The sequence below is a fragment of the Crassostrea angulata genome, chromosome 3 (assembly GCF_025612915.1).
Source record: "Crassostrea angulata isolate pt1a10 chromosome 3, ASM2561291v2, whole genome shotgun sequence".
In the NCBI taxonomy this organism is placed as follows: Eukaryota; Metazoa; Mollusca; class Bivalvia; order Ostreida; family Ostreidae; genus Magallana; species Magallana angulata.
This window is the reverse complement of record NC_069113.1, coordinates 55,122,694-55,148,774: the sequence shown is the minus strand read 5'-3', so window position 1 is coordinate 55,148,774 and position 26,081 is coordinate 55,122,694. Positions and strand designations below refer to the sequence as shown.

The 26,081-nt window shown below is 31.1% G+C and overlaps 1 protein-coding gene and 1 long non-coding RNA gene across 2 annotated transcripts; both read left to right on the top strand.

The window, feature by feature from the left end:
- Window positions 1–2,740: 2,740 nt before the first annotated feature.
- LOC128176409 (uncharacterized) lies at window positions 2,741–4,349 on the top strand. The gene is made up of 3 exons (XR_008242786.1): window positions 2,741–2,854; window positions 3,177–3,399; window positions 4,283–4,349. It is a non-coding gene; the product is annotated as an uncharacterized LOC128176409 (long non-coding RNA).
- A 3,126-nt stretch (window positions 4,350–7,475) lies between these two features.
- Window positions 7,476–17,541, top strand: LOC128177864 (uncharacterized). Its single transcript, XM_052844761.1, has 4 exons — window positions 7,476–7,814; window positions 14,756–15,184; window positions 15,416–15,478; window positions 17,187–17,541. Exons 2-4 carry the CDS (start codon window positions 15,046–15,048, stop codon window positions 17,297–17,299), a joined length of 315 nt encoding a protein of 104 aa, XP_052700721.1. The 5' UTR covers window positions 7,476–7,814; window positions 14,756–15,045; the 3' UTR covers window positions 17,300–17,541.
- The last annotated feature ends 8,540 nt before the right edge of the window (window positions 17,542–26,081 follow it).

Genomic DNA, 26,081 nt, shown 5'->3' with positions numbered 1-26,081 from the left:
TAATTTTACTTGTAGTTTGTTCTGGGAATCTGACATATTGAAACTCGTTATATTAAAGATCAGGCAGATTAATTGCTATATTACTGCCATCATTTAACGAAATTTAGTAAATTGTAATGGGCCCTTTTTAGGTCACACGTAAGTCACGAAGATGACATGTATTGTGCATGATTCATGTAACCATTTTCAGTAAAGTTTGTCTGTAATCATTTTACTCAAAGAAATATTGCTTACATGCCCGCTCCATCAGACACCTCTCTCTCTCTCTCTCTCTCTCTCTCTCTCTCTCTCTCTCTCTCTCTCTCTCTCGTGTTTTAAATGTATAATATGATTCTTATACACTCTGTGTGTGAAAGTTAATTTCTATATACTCTACGAAAACAGAAAACTACACGTGTAACAACATCTCTCTGTCTGTCTGTCTGTCTGTCTGTCTCTCTCTCTCTCTCTCTCTCTCTCTCTCTCTCTCTCTCTCTCTCTCATGTTTTTAGTGTTAGGGAAGTCCCAATAGGCGACTGAATTTTGTAAGCGGCTATTAACAAAACTATGTCTGTCAAGTCTTAAAACAATCAACAGTGAATTGAATTTTGAATTAAGTGAATTTGGAAAAAGTGTTATGATATTAATCCCCAATACTTTCGATGTGCAGCCAAATGCCAATACTTTGTAAGTTTATGGAAATTCATATGAATTGTATATATGCAAAAAAATATATAATCTTGCTTTTCAAACACGCAATTTGAGAAAAAATTCATGGCGACATTTATGTTGCCAAAAAGAACAATCTTAGTATTACCGAATGTATTAGAGAATGATTTTAAATAAATGAAGCTCTTCATAACAAACCAAAATAAATGATCACGAAGATACAATGCAAATAAGAAAAATATACAATACAAATGAAATTAATACAATACAAATGAAATTAATACAATACAATGAAATATATACAATGCAAATGAAATATATACAATACAAATAAGTAATATACAATAAAAATGAAATTAATACAATGACAATGAAAAATTACTGAATACAAATTGAAATAAAACAATGCAAATAAAAAAAGCATACAATACAAATGAAATTAATGCAATGCAAATGGAAATATTACAGAATACAAATAAAAATTATACAATTTAAATGGTAAAAATCATCTATTTCAACGTTTGACATGTCATACACAATTTAAACAGTCATTGTTGCAATGTCAACGTGTTTCAACAAAAATAAACTTTTTTCGCACTTTATCTATGTAATGCATTGGACAAAGACTTCTTGGCTTTAGAAACACTTAAACATTTTGGCATGAAAGGCTAATAGTAAAGTTTTTGGGCTAAAGTTTATATTGTTCATATGTGACAATACAATATGAAATATGCGTATAAAAATGTCATTTTTTTTGTTATGCGTTGTTCGAACATTAATATTATCCACAAATGGATTAATGACAGAGAGTAAACTTGCTGTAAATGATTGTCATTAAAATTGGCAAAAGATCAATGGGAGTGGGAAGATAGCAAAGATTTTGAAGACTTTTTTTATACTCTCAAGTGAATTGATATGGTACTAATACTTGAGTCAATATGATACTATTGTTAATTTCCAAAATGTATTTAAGATATTGTTTACATGCAATTAATAAAAGAGTGTTTTGAAGTTTGTCATGCCATAGATTTGGTGTCCTTGTTATAAGATTTTCAAATGAATACTAGTATTACGTCTAATAATATATAAATTCACATGTAGATTATCAACAATCGTGGACGATTGTGTAACTTAAAATATTTTTAAAAGTCACGTACTCTATTTCAAAGGTTACATTGTTTGAGGTTCTGTAGCAATTGCCAACCAAATGTATTAAATTGGTATATTATACCAAATTGTCGATGATTTGGTATATAATGGACCCATCATTATTTTCCAATTGATGGAATTTCTTCGTTCACATCAATGAGTCGTTATTCATTGCTAAAATTCTGTATATCCGCTTGGAAGTATTTTTCAGACCATCCGTACAAAAAGAAAAGGTTGGTTTTTTTCTTTGATTTGAAGAAATTTTTAGAAATAAATCAAAAATATTTTCTTGCTTTAGAGTTTGTAAACTCATAGCTTTGTAGACGGTCTGCATACATTGGTTACATGTAGTCTATTTTAAATAGGTTCTAGGCATAACCTTATTAAGTAAGGAATGAAATAGTTTTAAAAGTCACGTACTCTATTTCAAAGGTTACATTGTTTGAGGTTCTGTAGCAATTGCCAACCAAATGTATTAAATTGGTATATTATACCAAATTGTCGATGATTTGGTATATAATGGACCCATCATTATTTTCCAATTGATGGAATTTCTTCGTTCACATCAATGAGTCGTTATTCATTGCTAAAATTCTGTATATCCGCTTGGAAGTATTTTTCAGACCATCCGTACAAAAAGAAAAGGTTGGTTTTTTTCTTTGATTTGAAGAAATTTTCAGAAATAAATCAAAAATATTTTCTTGCTTTAGAGTTTGTAAACTCATAACTTTGTAGACGGTCTGCATACATTGGTTACATGTAGTCTATTTTAAATAGGTTCTAGGCATAACCTTATTAAGTAAGGAATGAAATAGTTTTAAAAGTCACGTACTCTATTTCAAAGGTTACATTGTTTGAGGTTCTGTAGCAATTGCCAACCAAATGTATTAAATTGGTATATTATACCAAATTGTCGATGATTTGGTATATAATGGACCCATCATTATTTTCCAATTGATGGAATTTCTTCGTTCACATCAATGAGTCGTTATTCATTGCTAAAATTCTGTATATCCGCTTGGAAGTATTTTTCAGACCATCCGTACAAAAAGAAAAGGTTGGTTTTTTTCTTTGATTTGAAGAAATTTTCAGAAATAAATCAAAAATATTTTCTTGCTTTAGAGTTTGTAAACTCATAACTTTGTAGACGGTCTGCATACATTGGTTACATGTAGTCTATTTTAAATAGGTTCTAGGCATAACCTTATTAAGTAAGGAATGAAATAATTTTTTAGCTTTATAATGTTAAATTATCCTTCATTTTCAAACACAGCTTTCCTCTGAAAAAAGCCTTCTATTATTTATATTGACCAAGAGCATGATAACATAATGATAAAATAAACATTTGTTACTCTCTGATGTTAGTTTTTTGTATTTAGATGACAAGTGTGAAGTTTTTTATCTTGCTCTTTGTGTTGAGCTGCCTGCAGACCATGAACTCGGAAGGAAGATCCTTCCAGGACCGGGGCAATGGCTACACCGAGGGACCCTACGGGGAATTCGGCCCGATTGAAGTGTCTGCCGGAGACGCATCCTTCCGCATGACCTGGACTAGTGCAGTGTGTGTGTATGGCACAGTGGCCCTGGTTCTGTTATTCAAAGGTTTGTTGTTTTTTCGAAAATTCAGAGAGTTATCAAACATTGTTGACTACAGTTTACCTTCTTTGTAAAAATTACAAATTTATAAAATTAAAGATTTTGGAGCATATTAGTATTAAAGTGTTCTTAATACCTTAACATTACTTCTTATTGCAAAGAAATTTTTGGTTGAATCGATGCATATTCTAGCACTGGCTCTGAAGTATAAATGGTAATATACAAATCGACTTGTGTTTTCTATACATGTACGTATGGGTGGTACCATCAAAACCAAAAAGAATCAATGCGCTATCGTTTATCATTTGAAAGATGAAGTCCACCGTCGCATATCATGTCCTATTTTATCTTCTGTTTTTATTAATCCATAGAACACAAATTCATCTAGCTGGTGTGTATGGTGTTTGCAATACACTCAAACAAATTCTCTATTTAAATTTTAACCAATATACATTTTTAAGTAAAAATGATCACGATATAAGTTAAAGTCTCTCCTTATTCACACTACTGATCAGACTATGCAGGTTTTATAAAAATGATATTGCTATCACACAGTTGTACTGACACATTGAAGCAATACTGCCTTCTACGGCCTGTAATAATCGTGTTTTAGGGTATACTTTGTATGTATTTTTGAAGTGATCAATGCGGACATAGCGTATAAAATGTAAAATATGACACTTATGATATCCCTGCATACACTATACCGTATAAATATACATTGTGAATGGTGCATAAAAACTAAATTTTTACTCTCAAATACCATCGTGCATAAGTAGTATCACGTTTAAGTTTTTCCTGTCTTGTATTAAAAATTCGTTATGAAAAACATAGTTATGAAAAATACCCTAATTCTTTTGTTTTAAAACTCATATTGTAATGTTTGTAGGTTGGTGACATTGCGGGGACCATGTGAACATTGTCAGCTGAACAGAAATTAAAATGATTTGACTTTGTGTTATATTCCGGTTTTTTGCATTCGGAATCACATGATTAAAATTAATCCAAACTAAATTAAATGTGTTTAAGGGGCATGGTCCCGATTTTTGTAAATTTAATATTATATATTTTTATCATTTACAATGCTTTATGATAACATTCTTCTTATTCAAATCTTTTCATTGGAACCCTTAGAAATGGCACAGGTCATCTTATCGACAGGCTGAGTCAATATTGAAGAATAATTCACGAAGTTCATTGCCAAAAGCAAATGATTTAAGGATTTTTTTTAGTGATTATTCAAAATCTTCTCAAGATCAAACTGTAATAAAAGAATTTTTAAATCAGTTCTTTTCATACAAGTTATCTTAAAATACAAGTTTGTCATACCATGTCCCTTAGGGTCAGTAGGGCACATGATGGTTCAAGGTTAACTTTAGAATAAAACCAGCATAACCTTTATGAATCTTCTAAAAGAAAATAAAGAATACCACTTGTAATTTTTGTAGAAATATTTAATTCTTTACATATAAGTTTTACTGACAAAGTACTTGCACTATTATAGGCGGGTTTTTTTGTTATAAAAACAATCTACATTTTAAAAATTTCCTTAGGGAAAAAAGGGTCAAAACTTGGGTGTCTCCATTTACATGAAAACACATGTTGACAAAAAACGTTCCCCATTATAAGCTATTATTTGTAAAATGAATTAATTAAACAATTCATTTACTGGGTATCCTTAAATAAAAAAGAAAATACTATTATTATTCTTTGAACAAGTTTTAATAAAACTATTCAAACAAAATAATAAATGTAAACTCAACCAATTTCACCAACATTCAGAAGTATTTAACAAATTGAGCACTGCTCATAAAAGCACAATCAATTCAGAGAAAGTGCATTTAAATGGCGTCCTGATAAATCATGACAACGTCAAGTTGTTGAGTTTCTCACAACAGGAACTGTATATATCCTGATTATCAAATCTTCTCAATATTCGCTGACGCTGTGGTTTGTTGAGTTGTTTTCCCCGCGGTATTCTTTTTTATATAATTTGTATAACTATAACTGGAAACTGTGTTCGTGATACAGTTATGAAATGGAAGATTCCTGTTCTTTTGTCAAATTCATCCTGTATGAATTTAAATTAAACCTAAAAAGAGTACAGTTTGGTGACATCATAATGAAAAGAAAGACATGCCCTTTTCACAAACTTCTATGTTCGGAATAATTAAACTTTTTTTCTATTTGAGCCACAATTTACATGTCTTGACCAAATTTGTTTAATATATTTGAACTTTTTATTAAAAAGTATACAATATTCTGTGACACTCTGTAGGTGTCTTTATACTGTTGAATATCTGGAAAGCAATAAAAGATCGGATGTATAGGAATTTAGCGTAATAAAGTAGTACACATTTAACATGCATTAGATGGGAACAAATGCACATATGTCATATTATAATTTTTATAAGTTAAATAAAGTTAAAAACAATGGCCCAAATTTAGACCAAATTGCGATTTTAAAAAATCACTAAAGACTAATACTGATAGTTCTAAATAAACTAATTTTGATCAAACAGACAAATAAAAACTTTTTAACAAAGTATGATTGAAAATAAAAAAAATATTGAACATGCTTGCTAAACTTGAAGAGTTATCCTGTTACGTGTACAGCAAAACAATTAAAGAGTAGAACGGGTGTCACAGAGAGATAGGTAGATATACAAAACAAATTATCTTGCCTCTGATATTTGGAAAGGGGATAGGTGAAAATATTTTTGTAAATTAAGACATGCGTTTTTGAACATTTTAGCATCATTTCAATTTACTTAAACCATAAACCATTTGAGTCGAAGAGAAGCAACAATCTGGGATATTTTTGTCTAATTTCTAAAGAAATTCTTTTAAAAAAACATGGAGTTTAAACGTAGCCTTTAAAGCAATATCAACTTTTTTGCAATGATTTGTTTAAAATATTATAACTGTGCCTCAGTTACAAAATATACATGCGTATATCATGTTCACATAACTAGAATGAGTACCATCTAAAATCGGACATGAATTAATAAAAGTATTTAGTCGTCATATTCGATCACTCCTCGGCTGTCACTGGAGTATATATACCGGTCGAAAAAGTTACAGTCGGTTGCTATCCAAACGACGCATTCAGGTTGCCAGGACTTCTAGATGATAGATCTACCTTAATTAGTAATATGCTTGTAAACATGAATAAAGGAAACTACAATCAATAAAATATGAAATATGGTTTATTCTTAGAAATTCAAATGTATCCGTAATAACTTGCACAGACAGTTCTGTGCTGTCTTACTTCGCATACACATCGAACACGTGTGTCGTTCATACAAAGTGCACAACGTCTGCGCCTTTTTGTAGACCACGGCCAAACTACATCCACACAGTCGATAAGTGTTAGTATATCCAAGAATGTATAAAAAAAAACGTAACATCGCTTTTATCAGTTTCTAAAAAAACACTCCTTTTTCTAAAGTCCTTGCTGTTACTGCTTGATCTGCTGCAGTGTGTGGTTTGCGCATGTGCGATAGTTTAACTGTATGAGACAGGAACACGTTCTACAATGATAGGGATTTTTTGAAATATTTGTGCCTGTTCTGATTCTTCTTATTGGACATTCCTTACAAGTGCAGTGGTTGTCTTATTGTTTTTAGAACATAACCCAGATATTCAGCCCATCAAATGTCCCAAATTCTCGCAAAGAATGCATTCTTCGTTGTAAAGATATTGAGGAGTTTTTGATTATTGGAAACTTCGAAAAAGGGGGTTTCGGAAATTTTTCCTTTGGGCACAATAAGGGCGGTGTATTTTCTTCTAATCTTTGATTTAATTGGCCTGGGTTCTGTTTTAAGACAGTAAGATTAAATGAAAAGTAATCTTCGTCATGGAGAATGGACTACGCTTCGCTTCGTTCCGCCTATTCTTCATACGCATCTTACTATTTCTGGTTCAATTGGCGTTTATTCAAAGCTCTCCGTCCAGTGTAACGTGATTGGGTGAATGAAATACCTGAATGCGGTGAGACACCAGTGGTGTTCTCGGCCTTTTAAATGGATGTGTAGCGATGAACAATATAGGAATGAGAGTACCAATGCACCGAATGTTGACATCAGAGAAGTGTTCATACAAGATTGAGCCGCGCAGAAAAAGGTATGGCTAAGGTGATTGGCTGAATTAATTGCTGAAATAATGATTATTTCAAAGTAAATTTATCACTGTTTAAAATGAATGATGGATTGAAGAAGTACTGCAAAAAGTGAAGAAATAAGAGGGGTTGAAATAGGGGGTGGGTGTCAATTTTGGGACTTGGATTTATTTGCTGCGGATCGCTGTAAGTTGTAAACAAGCTCAATTTTGACCTATAAACGCCACGGGACCCTATGTATTTCTATTGATTTTGTGTTAGTGCTTGGAATGAACTTTCAAATGTGACCAAGGATATGTCTGTAAGTATAATATCAAACTAGCCAGGTGGGTTTAGGTTAACATTGAGCCCTATGGGAAATGAATTGGTACTCTTTTCCCTATAGATATCGCCTACTAGTAAGGCGGTAGTCGGAAATAAAAGGGAAATAATGCGTACTTATAAATTCATGCCATCAGGTTTGTTTATAAGCCTAATAAATGATAATCATTGGCATCACATGCATATGGCTTTGTTTGTTTGTTTTTTTGTTTTGTTTTTTTTTTTTGTAAACACAGTTTATTATTAGATAGTGGATATATTTTTCTTTACGAGAAAATATTAATAATGTAAGTTGCATGTGTCCTTTTCTTATAACATTCAGCTAAATACATTAATATCACAACAATACGATCGATATTCACAAAATTCTACTGTTTTAATAAAAGTTGTCAAGCCAAATTCTTGTTAGGTAGGGGCAATTTAGTGTGTGAAAAGAATTTGAGAAAATTATAATGCAAAAACACCGTGCTCCAATCAAAAATGAGAGTATTCTAAATGTACGTAAACTATATAAATTCTAATGGAAATCTAAATTTTTGTTTAAACAATGGTCCCTTAGTTAGATTCGAATTGTATAGATAGTATTCTTAGTCATGTCAAGCCACCTCTTATACTGAACACATGTTGAACCAAAGTCCTTGAAAGTGCCATATGTCACAGAAGAAGGCTAAAATGCAGAATTCCTATCTTTGTTGAAAGAAAAGAATGTGCGAAAGATTTCAAACAAAAAATTCAAGAAGATTACGGAATAAACATATTTAAGACTTTTAAAGCGAAAGCCACAAAAGATATACATAATGTGGTCCAAGATTATGCCAAATACTCAAAACATTCATAATATGATTACCTTTTTATTCCAAGATAGATGATAATGCAATGCGACACCACTTCTATGAGATTCATAGAATTGCTATTTGCATATGAACACACAGATGACAGATGTGATTGAAGAAGGGATTTATTTTTTTAAAATTTTCATTTCATTACATTAACGGTTTAACCTGCATGTTATTCTTCAATGTTATTGATTTCTTAGTCCTAAAGAAGAGACAGGTCGTCCCGAAACTTTGTCATTGTCTTACTTTTTGTTGTTTATCTTTTCTGGGTCACCCATGTGACCTCTCTCTCTCTCTCTCAGTTTTTGTCCATTCTCGATCGTCATGTGTTAATTATCACATTTCATTCATTAACACTACCAGCCTGACAATACAAGGATTTTCAACAAATAGGTCTTTAAAATCTAAAGTATGAGTTACCCTCGAAGTTCCATTGATATTGCGTTCTACATTAAATGTTTTTGAAATCCTTTTCTATACCACTGGATAATCACTAAATAAAATATGGATAATGTAAATACAAGCAAATAGGCCTCTACATAATTTGTAAGACATTGCATACGAGAGAGGTGCCTTTTATATTATGTTAAAATACACAATACATGATCTTAATGAAGCTTGAAGTTTTGGGTTAATCAACATGGCTGTCTTTAGGATCGTCTAGAATATATAAATTTGGGTTCTTTGAAGATTTTTTCCTCTTTAATTACAACCACAAATTAAATTTCTGATTAAGCGCTGATTTCAAGTAAAAATATCAAGAAGATTACGGAATAAGCTATATTTAAGACTTTTAAAGCATAAGCCACAAGAGATATACATAATGTGGTCCAACATTATGCAAAATTACACAAAAATTCACAGTATGATGACCTTTTTTTGTAAGATAGAAGTTGAAGCAATGCGAGACCAATCTTATGAAATTCATAAAATTACTAATTGCACAGACACTGTGATTGACGAGGTCATATAATGTAGGGTTTTTTTTTCCTTTCATTATTTTCACGGTTTAACCTTCATGTTTTAAAGAAGGGGCAGGTCGTCCCGAAACTTTGTCCAATTCCAATTCAGTTTATTTCGCTCACACCATGGAATAGTACATGAGGTCAATCAATATATACAGTTCAAAAGTCAGAGGTACATTGTATTAATGAATAGATAAGTAGTAAATAAATAGTAAATAAGCATAAATATACAATATATACAATGAAGATAGGAAAAAGTATAATAATGGAGGACAGACTATTATATCAAACTGTATATTTTGATAATAAAATAACATATTTTTTTCAAGTTTGTAGCATTTGAACAAGACATAAGTTCACAAAACTTAATAGTATCTGGCGCTGACCAGTATTTTTCATCAAGATATTTACGTCGAAATCTCAATAGTTCTTTACATTCCAGAATATAATGAAATTCGTCAGCAATTTGACCAGAATTAAACAGTTTACACACTCTTTGGTTTAAAGGTGTATTGTACCATCTCCCAGTCTCCACTGGGAGATGGTAATTTGAGGTTCTAAATTTCATAAAAACCTTTCTGAGCCTAAGTGGCAATATATTAATGTAATTTTCATAATTAAAATTTTTCTTAAAAATCTTGTAAATTTGCCCTTTTGACGAGTCATTAATGTCACTAGACCATTTTTGGATATATTGGTCTTGTAACCTTTGTTTTACAATTGTAGAAATACCAAATATTTGAAAAACCACACATATCTAAAATATTTTTAACACCTACCATCCAAGAGTTTGACATATTTCCCCTTTGATATTGCAAGACCAAAAACTTATATAAAACAGATACAATTTTGCTTTCAGAGTTTGTAAATAACTTTGACCAATAGGAAATCATTCTGGTATATACATTGATACATAAAGGGAAACGACCTGTTTCCCCGTAAACCATATAGGATGGTGTACTACTTTTTAAGTTAAAAACATATTTTAAAAATTTTAAATGTACAAGTTCAATAACTTCTATATTTTCGTAACCCCAAATTTCGCACCCATACAATAACACTGGGACTACAATTTTATCAAATAAGTCAAACTGACAATCGACTGGTAAATTAAATTGTCTTATTTTTCTATTTTTTTGTCAACTATCTTAGTCTTTTTCCTTTATCTATTCTGAGTCACCCATGTGACATTTCTCTCTCTCTCAGTTTTTGTCCATTGTCAATCGTCATATGTTAATTATCACATTCATTTACAATTCTAGCCTGACGTTACAAGGATTTTCTTTAACAAATTGGTCTTTAGAATCTTAAGGATGGGTAGAAATAGGTTATGAAAATATAACAGTCATCCTCAAAGTTCCATAAATATTGTGTGCTTCCTAAATGTTTTTGAAATCCTTTTCCATACTACTGGATATTCCTTAAATAAAATAAGGATGTTAATATAGGCAACTAGGCCTCTACAGAAATTGCTATAGAGATTGCATATGAGAGAGGTGCCTTTTATGTTATGTTAAAATGCTATTTGTTGATAGTCAAGATCTTAATGAAGCTAGGAGTTTAAAGTTAATTAACATGACTGTCTGCAGGATCGTTCAGAATAAATAAATTTAGGTTTTTTGAAGATATATTTTCTGAAATTACAACTGCAAATTAAATTTCATTACAACTGATTAAGCGCTGTAATTATTCAGAAATGAGCTTGTGAGTTTGTTTTAATGATGCGAAGATCTTCAAAAATAGACAATCTTTAAATTAATTTGACAGACATGAGAAGGTTTTTTTACCCACAATTCTACAGCAGTTGAGTTTCCTAATTAAGGGTGATAAGTAGGGGCAACATACGGTTAAAACAAGTACATGTACATCAGTTATGAATAAATTCGGATGAATTCTTTATTATTTTCAAACGTTTGTTAATGCTGCATTCCAATCAGGTTGCATAAAATTTTATCTAAACAAAATTTAAAGTTTTGGTTCTTGTTTTTAAAAGTTATTGCAATGAAGGTATTCATATGTTTAATAAACAATGTCAATTGTTCTTCGTTTACCATGAAGTATTTTTACCGCAACATCTTTTAAAGCTCGCCAATGTTTTGCTATAATATCGATATAAATCTGTTGTTCACTGACCCCATTGTTACTGATACATGTATTTTCCTTCTTTTCGCAGACATTTATCAGATTGCAGGAAAAATATCAAACTTACGGAGATTGATTTGAATATTTGCATTAAAAGATTAATTTTTGACGGAGTACTTCAATAGTAACTGGTGGATTTAGCGAACATGTTCGATCGATAGATGAGCAGCAAATTATCCTTATAACGATCCATTGCTTGTTATTCAAATTTAAAACAGCAAATCATTTAAAGCTAATATGAAACACAATAGTTTATTACATGTTAAAGGAGCATGATCACTATTATGACTTTTCCAATTATAACATTTACAATGCTTACCATACTAGATAATTCCAAGGGCCAGACAAAAATTTACTATATCAGTTGACGAGTCAAAAGCTCACAATTATGTTGGAGAGAAAATACTTTTATGAAGCAAATTTTGGAGTAAAATCCATCGAGATTGCTAAAATATCGTCATGTAAAAGTTCAAGATGGACAAATTTATAAGAAGCTTGAATATAACAAACGGAATGAGCTTTGTTCACATAAAAAAGGAATCATTCACAGCATTGGTCGTATTGTTTTACACCACTCTTTGTACTTTAACACGCTCTACGATTGAGTGGATGTGACAAATAAAAACTAATTCTGCCAATATGCGACGTCAATATTTATTTCTATATATTTCTCTCAAATTTCCTACGCAGAAATGCGTTGTAGGCATTAGTATAACTATTGTGGTTTCATTGATAATGCTCCTGGTTTTGTCATCGATATTATTCCGGCTTTTATGTCAACTTAAATCATTTGGAGGTTTTTTCGTAGATTCAAAATGTAGGTTGATAAATTAATTTAGTGCCTTATCTTTCAAAGCTCGACTAGACATTATAAATTTACAAAAACGTCGGTTCTACCCAAAATGAATTGAAAGTAGAAACAGTTAAATGGATTCAAATATTATTAAGACTAAAGAAATTTTTTTTATTTCAAGATCTCGATGTAAAACACCTCAGCATTAAAATTCGTAATTAAAAAAATTGAAAAATTCCGTTGACACATAAAGAAGAGCCCCCCCCCCCCCCCACCAGCGTTAATTTATTCGTTTAATTGTTCAAAGCAAAATCAATAAGCAATCTAGTGTCATTTTTTATTCGATACATTGTTAAATTTTTACTGTTTATGATAATAATTTTTATTGATACATGATCAGATTTCCAAAAGGTTTGATCTCGTCACTAACCAATTTCATACACTATTCAGCATCATTGCCAACCAAGGGTTTCTGACCCGCTGTCCCCCTCAAGAAGTGAAATTGCTAAAAAAAAAATTTAAAACTTAACACTTTGTCATCCTTACTTTCTGTATTTTCATTTACAGCTACAGAATTAGAGCAGGGCTCTTTGGTAGTAATATATAGGCCTACATATACATTAAAAGTGAAAACCTTTTTGAAAAATGTATACATAGTATAGTAATTATAATGTTAAAAACGTTCGATGCACATTTGCTCCAGTTATGTACATATATGTATATGTTACGTTTCGTAAGTGCTAATAACTCTTCCCTGTGTAAATTAAATATTAGCTATTTCATGAGTAATTAATTAACCGGCATCTTAATTATATTCTACTGTAAAGACATTGTAGCAAATGTCATGTATGTATAATGTAAAATGATTTGTGTGGGGTTTTGAGTAGGTAGTCGGGGTGTTAAATACGTGCCTTCATGCTTGCTACGTGCCTCATGGTGATGAGATCGAGTTTTGATTGAGGACATCAATGCGTGAGTCCTATCCCCAGAAGGTACCGCGTGATTATTACCATTAATTTGTAAGACCAGACCCGGAAAAGTTAGAATCACAGTCTTTTCAATGGATGGTGACACTCCATGTGTCCCCTCTGAGAATTATATAAGAGGTCTGGAAGATCAACGAATTAACTAACAAATCTGCTTAAAATTTTAAGATATTTTTCGTAAGCTTTAAACTACTTAACCATTTAAATTTTGGTATTTTCCTACAATTTAATGTACAGCTTCTTAAGGATAGCAACACAGTCTAAAAATTGTCATGATAATCGAACCCTCTAAGACTTTTCTGATGCTACATTTTGTGGTATTTCCCTGTATTTCTCGACATTATTGTATTATAATACAGAATTTGTCATCAGAGTATAATAAAATACATAATATCATATTATATAGTTTTTTCTGCAAATTTCTGCCAATATCATATTGACGCATAGTGGTAGAACGAAATAGATGTGTGTTATGTCCAACAATAGAATACACTTATAAAAAGTGGTTGTCTTTGCTATTGATATTTATTTATTTTCTTATGTCGTAACAATATCAAGTTATGTCATATTCCATCATCATCATCATCATCGTTGTCATCGTTGTCGTCGTCGTCATCATCATTATTCGAATATAGTACATTGTAATAAAACATCGTTCTTTATACATTGAATGAATTGCGATGGTACCAGCATATCGCATGATTCGTATATAGAACCATTTTTCAGGAGCTTGGACTTTGGGTAGTTGTGTCAAACAGCAATGTGACGTAGGCCTGTTTATTTCATTGCTGGCTATTAAGCCATGGCTCTTTGAAATCAACAAAATTTGTCTGGCTTTTGAGTAAAGTGTACGCAATCGGTGTATATTTTGATTGAAACAAGTGTCATTTTGTTTTGACGCAAGTTACATACTACTGAAAGTCCAAGACCTTGTTAAAATGGTTCTAAAAATATTGACACCTATAAGAAGACATGAATAATTATTTTGGTAGCTTTGTTGCTATGTACCAAATGTTACAATATTTAAGTATTTTAAGTCATATATTTATTAAACTAGTGTCGTTCATTGGCACAGTTTAAGATTAGCTAATGTACGTACATTAACATTGGGTGCCAGACTGTTTGCAATGTTTTAATAAGAAATACGTCGATGTTCATTAGATTCTATATTTCAAACATGTTTCTGTATTTGATTGCAGTTCTAAATAGTTTGTTATACCGTTTTCTAACAACACCTGTCGGTTTAAGCTGTACAACTACGTCAGGGTGAGTTTTTAATCCAATCACGTTTTCTGGCCTGCCCAGTTCGCCTTCATCGTAGGGTAGGCGCGTAGTATTTGATATATAAAACGATTCACAACTCGGCTGAACTGAAGTCTTACTAGAGAATTGCGAACGAAATGATGTCCCTTGGTCCAAGGCAATGACAATTTTTATTCTGAAGGGAGGCGATTTTTTTCCAAATTAAAACAAGAATTATAAAGCGAGGATGTGGAATTTTGCAACCGTTAAGTGCCTCGTTTTTATATTAACATTACCCGGATTTCTTGCCAGGATTTGGGACTATGAGTACATGGATAGAAGAAATGAACGGCCACCATTCCGTGGATTACCCGACATATTACGAGGTTAGTCAAAATAACACTGGATGTCAAAGAATTATTCTAAACCACCTGATGTATTCATTGACGATAATTTTTTTTGCTATAAAAGGCAGAGTATATTTGGTATTACCTGTGCTTGTTAGGAAAAGTAGTGTTACCATGTACATGTATTTGGTTTTCGATTGTAAATATATTAATGTATATGTGAATTATTATCCTCTTACCTTGATGATGACAAAAACTATGTTGTTACAGAATTATATCACAAACATTCCCAGAACCTTCCTCCAAATCGGCATATTGCAACAGTAAAACGTGGTAAGTGATATCTTTGATTAAAAGCAATAATTTCAAAAACAAGTAAAATTTAAGCAAAATCAGGTGAAAAATTATTAGTCTGGTTCACACGATATTGTTTTGTTTGATATACTTACAAACATCGAACATTCAGAATTATTTAAACTAAGAACCAATTCAACCTTAATGATTATTTTCAGATTTTTTTTTCCTGTTTCGCAATTTGTATTTTCATTCATTAAAGTTTTTAAGACAGCATATACGAGTTTATGTTAACATTGGAATTATTTTTAATGTTGTTGGTTTTTTTATGTTCCTTTTTGTGAGACGGGAAGTGATGTAGTGATAGAAATAATTACCACTCAATAATGACACCAAATACGTCACATCTGATCGTCACAAGTGTAAATATTTAAATCGTTTTAATATTTTTATCAAGTGAAACTTTTTACGTAAAGAAGCCCGTTTTTTTTGTTTTTTGTTTTTATCACAAATGTCAAGTATGGGCATTGACTTATGGACACACCTTGCACATCTTTATTGACGTTGGGGGAAAATTGACGCCGATCCGCCGGATAAAGTGTCTCTTCTTCGCTAAGATTTTTAATTTGCGGCGTCTGAACATGAGATCTCGGTGTCCATAAAATCTCGAGAAAAAACACAAACCAAGCTGCGGCGAGATATGTTCAATGGCTGAGTATACTCTTCACAGAGAAATGTTTCCTTATGCCCTTGATTATCAGATCTGAGTAACATTTTATTACCTGAAATATCAATCTTAAACCGCCTAACAATGTTTATACTCAAATAAATTCTATAGCTATTACGTATATCCCTGTAATAAAGTTAATAGTAAATTGATCGGAACGGAGATCCTTTTTCAGTGAAAGTCTTCTTTTATAAAGGAGCTCTAAGGAGACTTTATGGTCATTGTATTAAGCATTTGATCTGCTCAAAAAATTTTACGATATTTGTTTGTTTAGCTATAAACTTTTATCTTGTAAAGAAAATATTTTTATATTTTACCATTTTTATTTTGGTATTTTCCTACATTTTTAAAGGTGCTCTTCTTTTTAAGGAGATCAAGACAGTTTAAAAATGGTCACTACCATCGAACCCTCTTAAGATGAAACAATTGTTATTATTGTTACATAGCATTGCTGATTTTTTTTTCATCCTACTTTTGTCGGGAGAGGGTGGCTTCAAAATGTGCCATTGTCTTTTGTTCATATCATCAATATTTAATGATAGATTTACAAGAAAAGCTGTGAACTTTTTTTTATTTTACCACATCTTTCTTAAGCAAGAACACTTTGAAATGTACTCTGTCTATGGGCTTTTTTAGATTCGAGTTTAATAGAGATAATAGAATCGATGTTTATCATTGGATAACATTTAAACGGAAAAGGAGAATAAGAAACACTAAGTCTAATCAAAGCAAACTTTAAAAATGCTGTTTAATCTAGAAATTTCAAATAACTAGAAGCAGCCGTTGCTAATAGATATTTTGATGCTACACCTTTATCGTAGAAATGAACTAGTTTTCAGTTTTATTTCTCTTTTTTAACCTTTTATCGGCTTTGATTAAAAATATCTCCAGGCTTAATAGGTTGCCATCCCATCGTCTCGATATCTGTTCAATTGACCAAATCAGTCGTCTATATTGTTTTTTGTCCCCGCATCAGAAAGATTCAAAGAGAATAACAGTTTATTTCATTTGTTATTTCAGGGGACAGATACAGCATTAATGATTTGATTGCTTATCTGAAAGGCATGGTCGGAAGTGACGAAATTTACCACACTGGTCGCTCCACTTACGTCAGATGGGGTGCCGGAGGTTAGCGAGAGACCTGGGGCGGATCTCAATCTGTAGCTGTGGTACAAGGGGTGTGGACTTGTCTTCATTCCGGTTCTCAAATTGCTCCATGATAATACGCAGTGTCAATATCTGATTTTCAAACTTGAGTGATTTTGTCGGCAAAATCGTTCTCGGAACAATTTTAATCAAATTTGTTATTTTTATTCAGTCATTTCAACAAAATATTATATGTTTATTTGAATAAAGCTGTTTTATTTTCAGTTAATTCATTGTATTTTTTGTGAATTTATTTTGGTTTTAAATAGTAGGTAAATGTCACATTGTACATTTTGAATTGTACCCGTTGGGTATGTATAAATAATTTACTAGTTATTGTAAAATTTATATTTAGCAACAACCCAATGTATGCAATAGTTACCATATAACAAACAATACAAACAAATGTAAAATATTGTGATTCGATAGTTGAGTTAAAAGGCGTGCTATTCTAAAAGTATATAACAAGACCGTGTCTGTTAAAGTCTTTAACTTTTTAAGGTAATTGGTTTATATGAAAATTTTTTCGATATTGTAATAGCAAAAAAATAAATCTGACCAAGTACGTTTAAATAATTGTTTCCATATTTTCAGAACATCAATAGCGATGAGTATATTCTTTAATTCAGTTTACGACAGAGGCATGTACATGTTACCAGACTTATATCTTATGAATATGAAGTTAAGTAACTGATCATTATCAGGAGGCATGCGATTAAAGTATAGAGAATGTGTAGCACAGTCTAGGGGCATGTTACTTAATCATCCAAATAACAAAAACAAATCATGTATAAGACTCAAACATTTATAGAACCTAGAAACATGAAACACTGTGGAATAAAGTATATGATAAAATTTAGAAAATAGGTATTGTATTGAACTTATAGTACGTATGTATAATATGGTATCCTATATATAATATAACATTATGTATTACAGAATATATTGATTGAAGATAAAGAAATTATCAAAAATACCTTTCATAAAATTTAGCTAGATTAGAAACGCATGAATAACAGTACATTGAGGCATATTAAAAAGGTATGTTTGATTATATTAAAAAATGTATATGCATGTGATTGTTATAGCATATACATTTGATATCCTCCTAAACTGCCGTATAACCGAAATGCACATCCAGAATCGAGAAATTTGAGAACCATACTCCGAGTTGATTAAAGTACAATATACGTTTTGAAGACGCATTATACATGAATGTTTAATGAAGAACGTCGATTGATTTTCCGACTTTCAATTACTGAAAAGAAAACTGTGAAAACAAAAGGTGAGATTAACGAGTTTCTGTGGCAGAACGTTTGCGTGCTCTATAGAGTTCTGTGAGTACATGCTACAATATGTTAGTCTCTACGGTTCAATTAATTTTTAATAGTGTACAAAATCAAAAAGACACTCACGAATTTTTCACTTGTATCAGCGGCAATCAGGAAATTATCTAACAGGTATCTAAAAAACTACTTTGGTTTTGAGGAAACATTCAGAGGAAAGCATTGTAAAAAGATAATCGTTGATAAAAGGACTTGGTCATGTTTTCTGTGTCAATTGTTCAAGAATGTGTTCTAGTTTAATTGTTAAATGTTTAACAAAATTATCTTTCAACATTCCATCAAAATGTGATTGTCAATTATCAATAAGTTAAATAAAAAGTAAAACAATGGACCATATTTTGATCTTCATTTTGTATGCTTAATTCAAATGTGACACACTCTTATATCAGGAAACATTTTAAGTTGCAAATAGACATTGAGATCTTCATTTAATGACGCTGTGTAGCATTCAAATCTTAGTTATATATTTAACATGACGTACCATCAAAAGCTTGGTAAACAACAAAAAATGGAAATGAACGCGTTAATAAATTTCAGTTTTATCGCGACCATGCCTCTAATACACCGCAGTGAATTTTTTAGGTTTTGTATCATAGATAATCATTATAAATGTAAACAATAAAGTTATCCAATACCGTCATGCACTGTTATACCCAGCTGTAACAACTGATGTCACTACTGTAATGTAGATTACACTTATTCGTGCATTTATGTAAAGTTTAAACAAATTAACAAATTATTTCATCTGTATTATTAAGGTTGCAAATAATAAAATGATTAAAAAAGAATGATTCTAATACCAAAGTCATTCAAGATTACGAGTTTTAGAGTTTTTTCGAGAATTATTTTACTATTCGCCATTAAGTAAATTGATGTAAACTTTTGATACATGCAATTTCTGAGACAACTACAACTATACCAGGTTACAACTTACCTTTACATTTCTTTGTTAACAAGGGAACAAACTGGTTGAATTTTGTAAATTGGTTCTTGTAACGGATTAAACTATTGCAAAAAAAGCAGAAAGTTAATCCGAATAATAGTTGTATCAATAAATATAGGATGAAAAACATAAAAAAAACCTCAATAAACACTGGAAAATAAATAAAACGGATTACATACTTTACGAAATCAGTATTAAAATGCAATTTTTTTTTCTTTATGAAACAAGTGTGTTCATAAAATTTTTTCAAATGATAGGCCAAAGGTCAGTTGTCATCACTGGTCATCGGAAGCTGTCCTGTGAGCAACTATTCTCGTGCATCTTGTAACATTGTGAAAACGGCAATTATATTCAATGTGTAGTTCCCACGTTTGTACAGAATGCATTTCAGGTGTTAATCATTGCATCCTGGTTGTATTTTCAACATGGCTACAACCATCCTTTTGATTTTATATATGTAAAATTAATGACTAAATTGTGTCTTATATTCCGCGTCATCAATATTTGTTTACAACTTTTTACTTACCATATATATATATATATATATATATATATATATATATATATATATATATATATATATATATATATATATATATATATATATATATATATATATATTAGGGAATGTTTTAACGGCGAATAATAACTCTATATTGGAAGCAATGTTTTTGTTAACAAAGTAAACGTAACTCTTTCGTTGACGACTCAGAATATTTATTGTAAAAGAGAGATATGTATTTTATTTTTGATTAAGAAAACAGGGTGCTGACAATTATGCCAGTGCTCCAGCACTAGTATTGGCGGTCATTGCCGCTTGGTCGATGGTCCATAAGCTGCGCCTTTTTATGGGTGACGCCACTGGCCAAGAATGATATCCGAAAACGTGATTCAAACAAACAAGAGAGGAATAGTTTGTAGAGGTGATTCCTGTATTCATCATTGTAATATGACGACATTAGAGTATCGTGTTGGAGGGTATAGTGACAAGTTACGCAAATTAATGTAAACAATTGATGTGTCCTCTTGATAGATACATATAGGATATCATTTTTACGTGAATAAAAATGCACATTTTTGTCAAAGTTTCGAATTTCGTTCTCATTGCATAAGATATTTGCTGTTAATGGTTTTTTTTTTTAAAATTAATAAACAGTTATTAAATTATCGCTGAGTTAACAAGGGGTAAAGAAGTTTTTTTCTTGCCCTGGCCATTAAAGTATCCCATCGTGGCGAGGTCACGTGATGAGACAGTTTCAGGCATAGTCATATGTCATGCTTTATAACCAAAAAAGTCAGAACTTTTGAAGTGTTTGTCAATAACATGATTTGGTGTTTTTTAGAGCGCATGTATTTATATTATGAATAATTCAAAATTTGATTGGATTCTAGAACAGATTCATGAACCTGGTACAGACGTCATGATGAGACTATTAAAACCACGATGAGACTACTGTCGTACAGACACGCGCAATGATGCTAACGTTCAATACTCAGTGGAATATTTATCAACAAACTAGTTTTGGTCATCGAATAAAACTCTTATAAAAATCTTATTCCATGAACATATTTTATATATCAAATACAGATATTACGGTACCACGGTAGCTGATACATATAATTCAATTTGTCATCGAAAACAATTAGAGGTATAACTGGGCATACTTTTATTAAAAATTTTCAGTTTGAGTTTATACTTTGCTTATTTTGAAGGTAGAACGTACGTAGATTACCGATACTAATTAGTTCAATGGGAAATGCTTCTCTCGCTGCGATAGTCTTGATTACCACGAGGCAATATTCAGGTCACTACACCAGAAACCCACATTGCAGTTTCATACTATCAAGCAACATGCGACGTAAATGGTTTTATCCCAATGATTGGGTATACCGGATTTTTTTTTTTTATTTTGCACCGACTTTTCTCATTCTCCTCTGCCAGAATGCACATCTTCCTCGTTCGGTAATTAGTGATTGCTATCAGAATTTCCGCCAACGTTTGTGTGGATATAGGGCTTGTCTTCTACACAAACTGAAGGTTATAAATGACGAACCTAATCAGTAAATTGTGAGAACCAGTAGATTCAACATCAAATAAAACATACATTTAGGTTTTTTCCTGAGTGTTATCCCCGTTTACTGATTTGAAAATTTCGTTTGATGTTGACATACAAATTCTCCAGAGCAACGCTCAGTGGAAAGGTCACGTTTTAATGGTGTACTAGACAAACTTTTGGCCAACTGGCCTTAAAATAAATTAGCTTTGTTTGAAATTCTACGCCTAGAATCATCAGTATACTATCTTATTGTAGTAAACCATGGTCAAAATATGTGATTTCCTCCTTCCAGTTAAATGGATTCTTTCAATTTGTCGCCTGAGATGATGTTATAAATTTACAGAACTTATACTCTCTTCCGTTACTGTGATGGCATATTGCTGTTATGACGTCACATGAAAATAGTTTTAGGGGCATCTTCATCCGGAGAGATGAGCCAACAAATAACATTAATCTATTAATTTATTATATAATGTATAAGCATTGGCAATTTCAGATGTTATTTCTTTTTGTTAAATAAACTGAACTCAAATGATACCGAGTTTACGTAATATAAAGCGAGTACAGTGACGTACATGTACATATAAGTACGTCTATCGGTACCACTGCCTTTTTTTTTTAAATTGACTGATCGTTTTGATGTAAGAACTTCATTGAAATTGGCAGCCTCTCGGAATTTATCCGCAGATATCTGACATTTTAAAAAGTAGTAAACACACTCACTGGAAATTGACACCTTTTGTCTTCTAATGTTAATGGATCCCCGCACGATGTCCGATAATCTCGTAGCTTACCCGGAGAATGACAGACTTGGCGGTTTCCGCCTTCTTCATGTAGGTTTTCGGTTTAGCTCAATCTGTTTATGACACATTCAACACAGCGATGACATCACCGAGGTACGAATTCATCATCTGAACTATTTTGTTTTGATGTTTAAACGGGATTTGCGATCCAATGTGCTAGTTAAACTTTAAAAACTACAAGTAAATGTTCCTTTTATGTGCGACTGAATAGCGAATACATCCTGACTCTAATCTGTAACAAATAATTCCCACAAAGTTTTACTCTGACGTGCTATTTGAATTTTATTATAACTTTTATTCCAGCAACTATTGCACTCGTGTGGTTTCAACTGTTTAGGAGAGAAGTTGATAAAACAGAATCAATCGCAAGACATCAGGACGTCCAAATAAAAATATGTGTTCATCGTAACTTTGCAGGCATTGGTATTGTAATGTAAAATATTTTCTTTCTACTTTTTTCTCTCTATTCGATTAGATTGAATTACACTTTTGTTCAATGTTTACAAATAAACTAACATTTGAATAAACGGCTTAAGTTCCCGCAATGCTTGTAATATATAACATAGTACAAAATACATTGTGGATTAGAAAACAAATAAGGAAACTTTGCAAATAGAAATAACTATATAATATGAAAAACAAAATAATTCGTTTAACCAAATCAAAATCATGCCGTTTTTTAATTCTTTATGAAGCCAAAGGTACCTATTTACGCTTTGCAATAAATTCTGATAGTTTAATGTGGACTTCTAGAGATATTTACATTTATAATCACCAGTGAAACACTAGTTCATAAAAATACATATTTTATGAATGGTGTGGTATGAACATGAACTATTTAGAATAGATTAATATGAATTTGAAAATGTTAACGTTGTATGACTATATACTGAAAGAATTGAAATGAATTGAATTGAACATGTTTAACTGTATAAAACATATACATCTATATCGTACAACTTATGAGTTACTCTTACTGACTGAAAATTACTGGTTACTGCATGTACATAACATGCTGAAAGATAAAACGTCATAATAATACTTCATTACTACCTTCGTTTAAAAGATGTACAATAATACACAAATAGATACGTACAATAAATGTACAATAATACAGAGATAGATAAATACAACAAATGTACAATAATACACGGATAGATAAATACAATAAATGTAAAATAATACACTGATAGATAAATACTATAAATGTAAAATAATACACAGATAGGTACATACAATAGATATACAATAATACACAGATAGATACATACAATAAATAAACGATAATACACAGCTAGATATAGACAATAATACACCGATAGGTATGTACAATTAATGAACAATAATACAAAGAAAGATACATACAATATAAGTTGGTTTGTCAGAAAGCTGCAACAAGTGAGGAATAAAATGACATATATACTGATGTGGATTAAGTAAGTTTTTTTAATGCAATCGATTACAAATTCTTACAGCCGTATAAGCTACACCAACTAATACAGTCCTTTCTAAAATGATTTACAAACATAAATTGATCTCTGGCCAAAACAACGTTATATGAATTGATGGAGACTTTGATTTCTTTCTCTCTTTTTTTTTTTTACAGTTTTAACAAAAAATTTAAAACTACACGCAATACAAACATTTTTATTTTCAGTCAGACACAGGTAAACTTTAGTAAAGGTGCTCCTGACCTCTTAACAATTCAAATTAAAAACAGGTACATTTGGACTGGTCAGCCAAATTAAAAACTGGGCGTGGAAAAATTTGGTTGAAATATGTTAAGTTGTTCTAGGGAAGCTCAAACTTTTAACACTAACACTGCCATCAACACATAAACAACTAGTTTTGATCACAACAGCTAGTCTATGTGCACCTCTGGGTTTATAACACATTCCATACGATTAATACTTATTGAAAGCTCACTGTTTTATTATTATAGTGTAATCCGTTGACAGTCTAAATTAAATTAAGCTGGAAATTAATAATGCAACGTACTGGGGATATTGGGGTTTTTTTTCAGATTACTTTTGGCATTTCAGACACTGATTGTAGGATTCTATCATTATTTTCATCTTGAAGTTCATTAAGTACCAAAGATTTGATTTTTTAATATAATCCATTGTTGTAATTCCATATTAATTTAAAATTAAAATAATTTTAATTCTAAAAGCACAAATATCACACACTTATTTTGATTAAGATTATTTGTACTGTATGAATGTTAAATAAGCTGGAATTCAGATATGTTCAGAATCTGAATCAGAATCTCTGTATTTATAAGGTGAACATTTCATATTAGCTTTCACAAAATTATATATTCAAAATAATGTAATTATTTAAAAAATAAATTGTTATGCTTTCATTGGTGCTTCATGCAGATATAAAGGTGACGACATTGCAGAAAAAATACATAACTCGTGTTAGCGGGGTATGTAATTGTTTTCTACAAATGATCACTAACTTTATAACCCGCATGAATCATCAAAGAAAGCATTTTATAGTTTATACTTATATCTGTTTTAAAAATTATTGGATTGATCTTAAAAAGTAAGTAAAAGTAACTAAATTAATGTTAATATACATAAGTGTTTTAGACAGAAATAATCAAATCGTCTTATATGGAGACTTTTAAAGTCTGGTATGATCATGATAAATTCGTGCGGTCCGTAATTTTCATTTAGTTGCTGAAGGATTCGACCTATCGATATATGGTTGGAACTGGATCGTGTAGATTTCAGTCCTGTCAGTTTCCATTTATTACAATTAACTTCCGTAAGGTATATAAAGAATCAAACTTAGTCGATGTAAATATATCAAAATATATTAAAGAGGTTCGTTCCTATATTTTGGGGTTACTATTTCATGTCAACTCTTATCTAGAAGTTTTGCATCAAATGTTGATTCTGTTTGTATATTTATATTTTACATATATATTATAAAACATATTGAATAAAATGGTTAAAAGTTTAGTAAGGGACTATATTTTGTGGCGGAAGGTTTTCAGGATGAAAATGAACAGTTTTCATGACTCAATCGTTTCAGAGTACTGTTACTTTAGCACTCTAATTTTCAGCGCAAACTAAACTTCCAGATAGTTTGTTTATTACGATATATTTATGTTGTTCTGGGGAAAAAAAATTGAACAATATTTTGATATTTCTACGGATATATTTTGGCATATTTAGATTATATTTCATAGAAGTGAAGAAAAAATTCGCTCGTGCCATATCTCTTTTTTTTTTTTTAGATGTGGCCCCTACTTTTTTTTACTTTTATATAAGACATTAAATGTATGTCTATTTGTAGGCAAAGTTGGCATCACTACTAATTTTTTTATATGCGTTTTAATTTGATCACTCCAAACCATTTATGTTTAGTAGACATTATCATACTAATATTCTGGTATGAACTCTATATACTAGTACCTTATGGTCGTCAAATATACGGTATATCTTATCGACAACTTTTACAATACTCATATATTCAATATATTTTTGTGCGATGGAAATGCTTTTCTAACACATTCATTGATATAGTACATGAACAAAGTATAGATTGACAGTTAAGATGGCAACAAGGGGTGGCATTTGGAGATTTCATTACCTTTGAGTGATGAT

Excerpts from the sequence above, each read along its gene's own strand:
- LOC128177864 (XM_052844761.1), top strand. The coding sequence starts at position 15,046 with ATGTGGAATTTTGCAACCGTTAAGTGCCTCGTTTTTATATTAACATTA. Across the intron at positions 15,185-15,415 it reads ATTACCCGACATATTACGAG|AATTATATCACAAACATTCC; the intron begins GTTAGTCAAAAT and ends ATGTTGTTACAG. Across the intron at positions 15,479-17,186 it reads TATTGCAACAGTAAAACGTG|GGGACAGATACAGCATTAAT; the intron begins GTAAGTGATATC and ends TTGTTATTTCAG.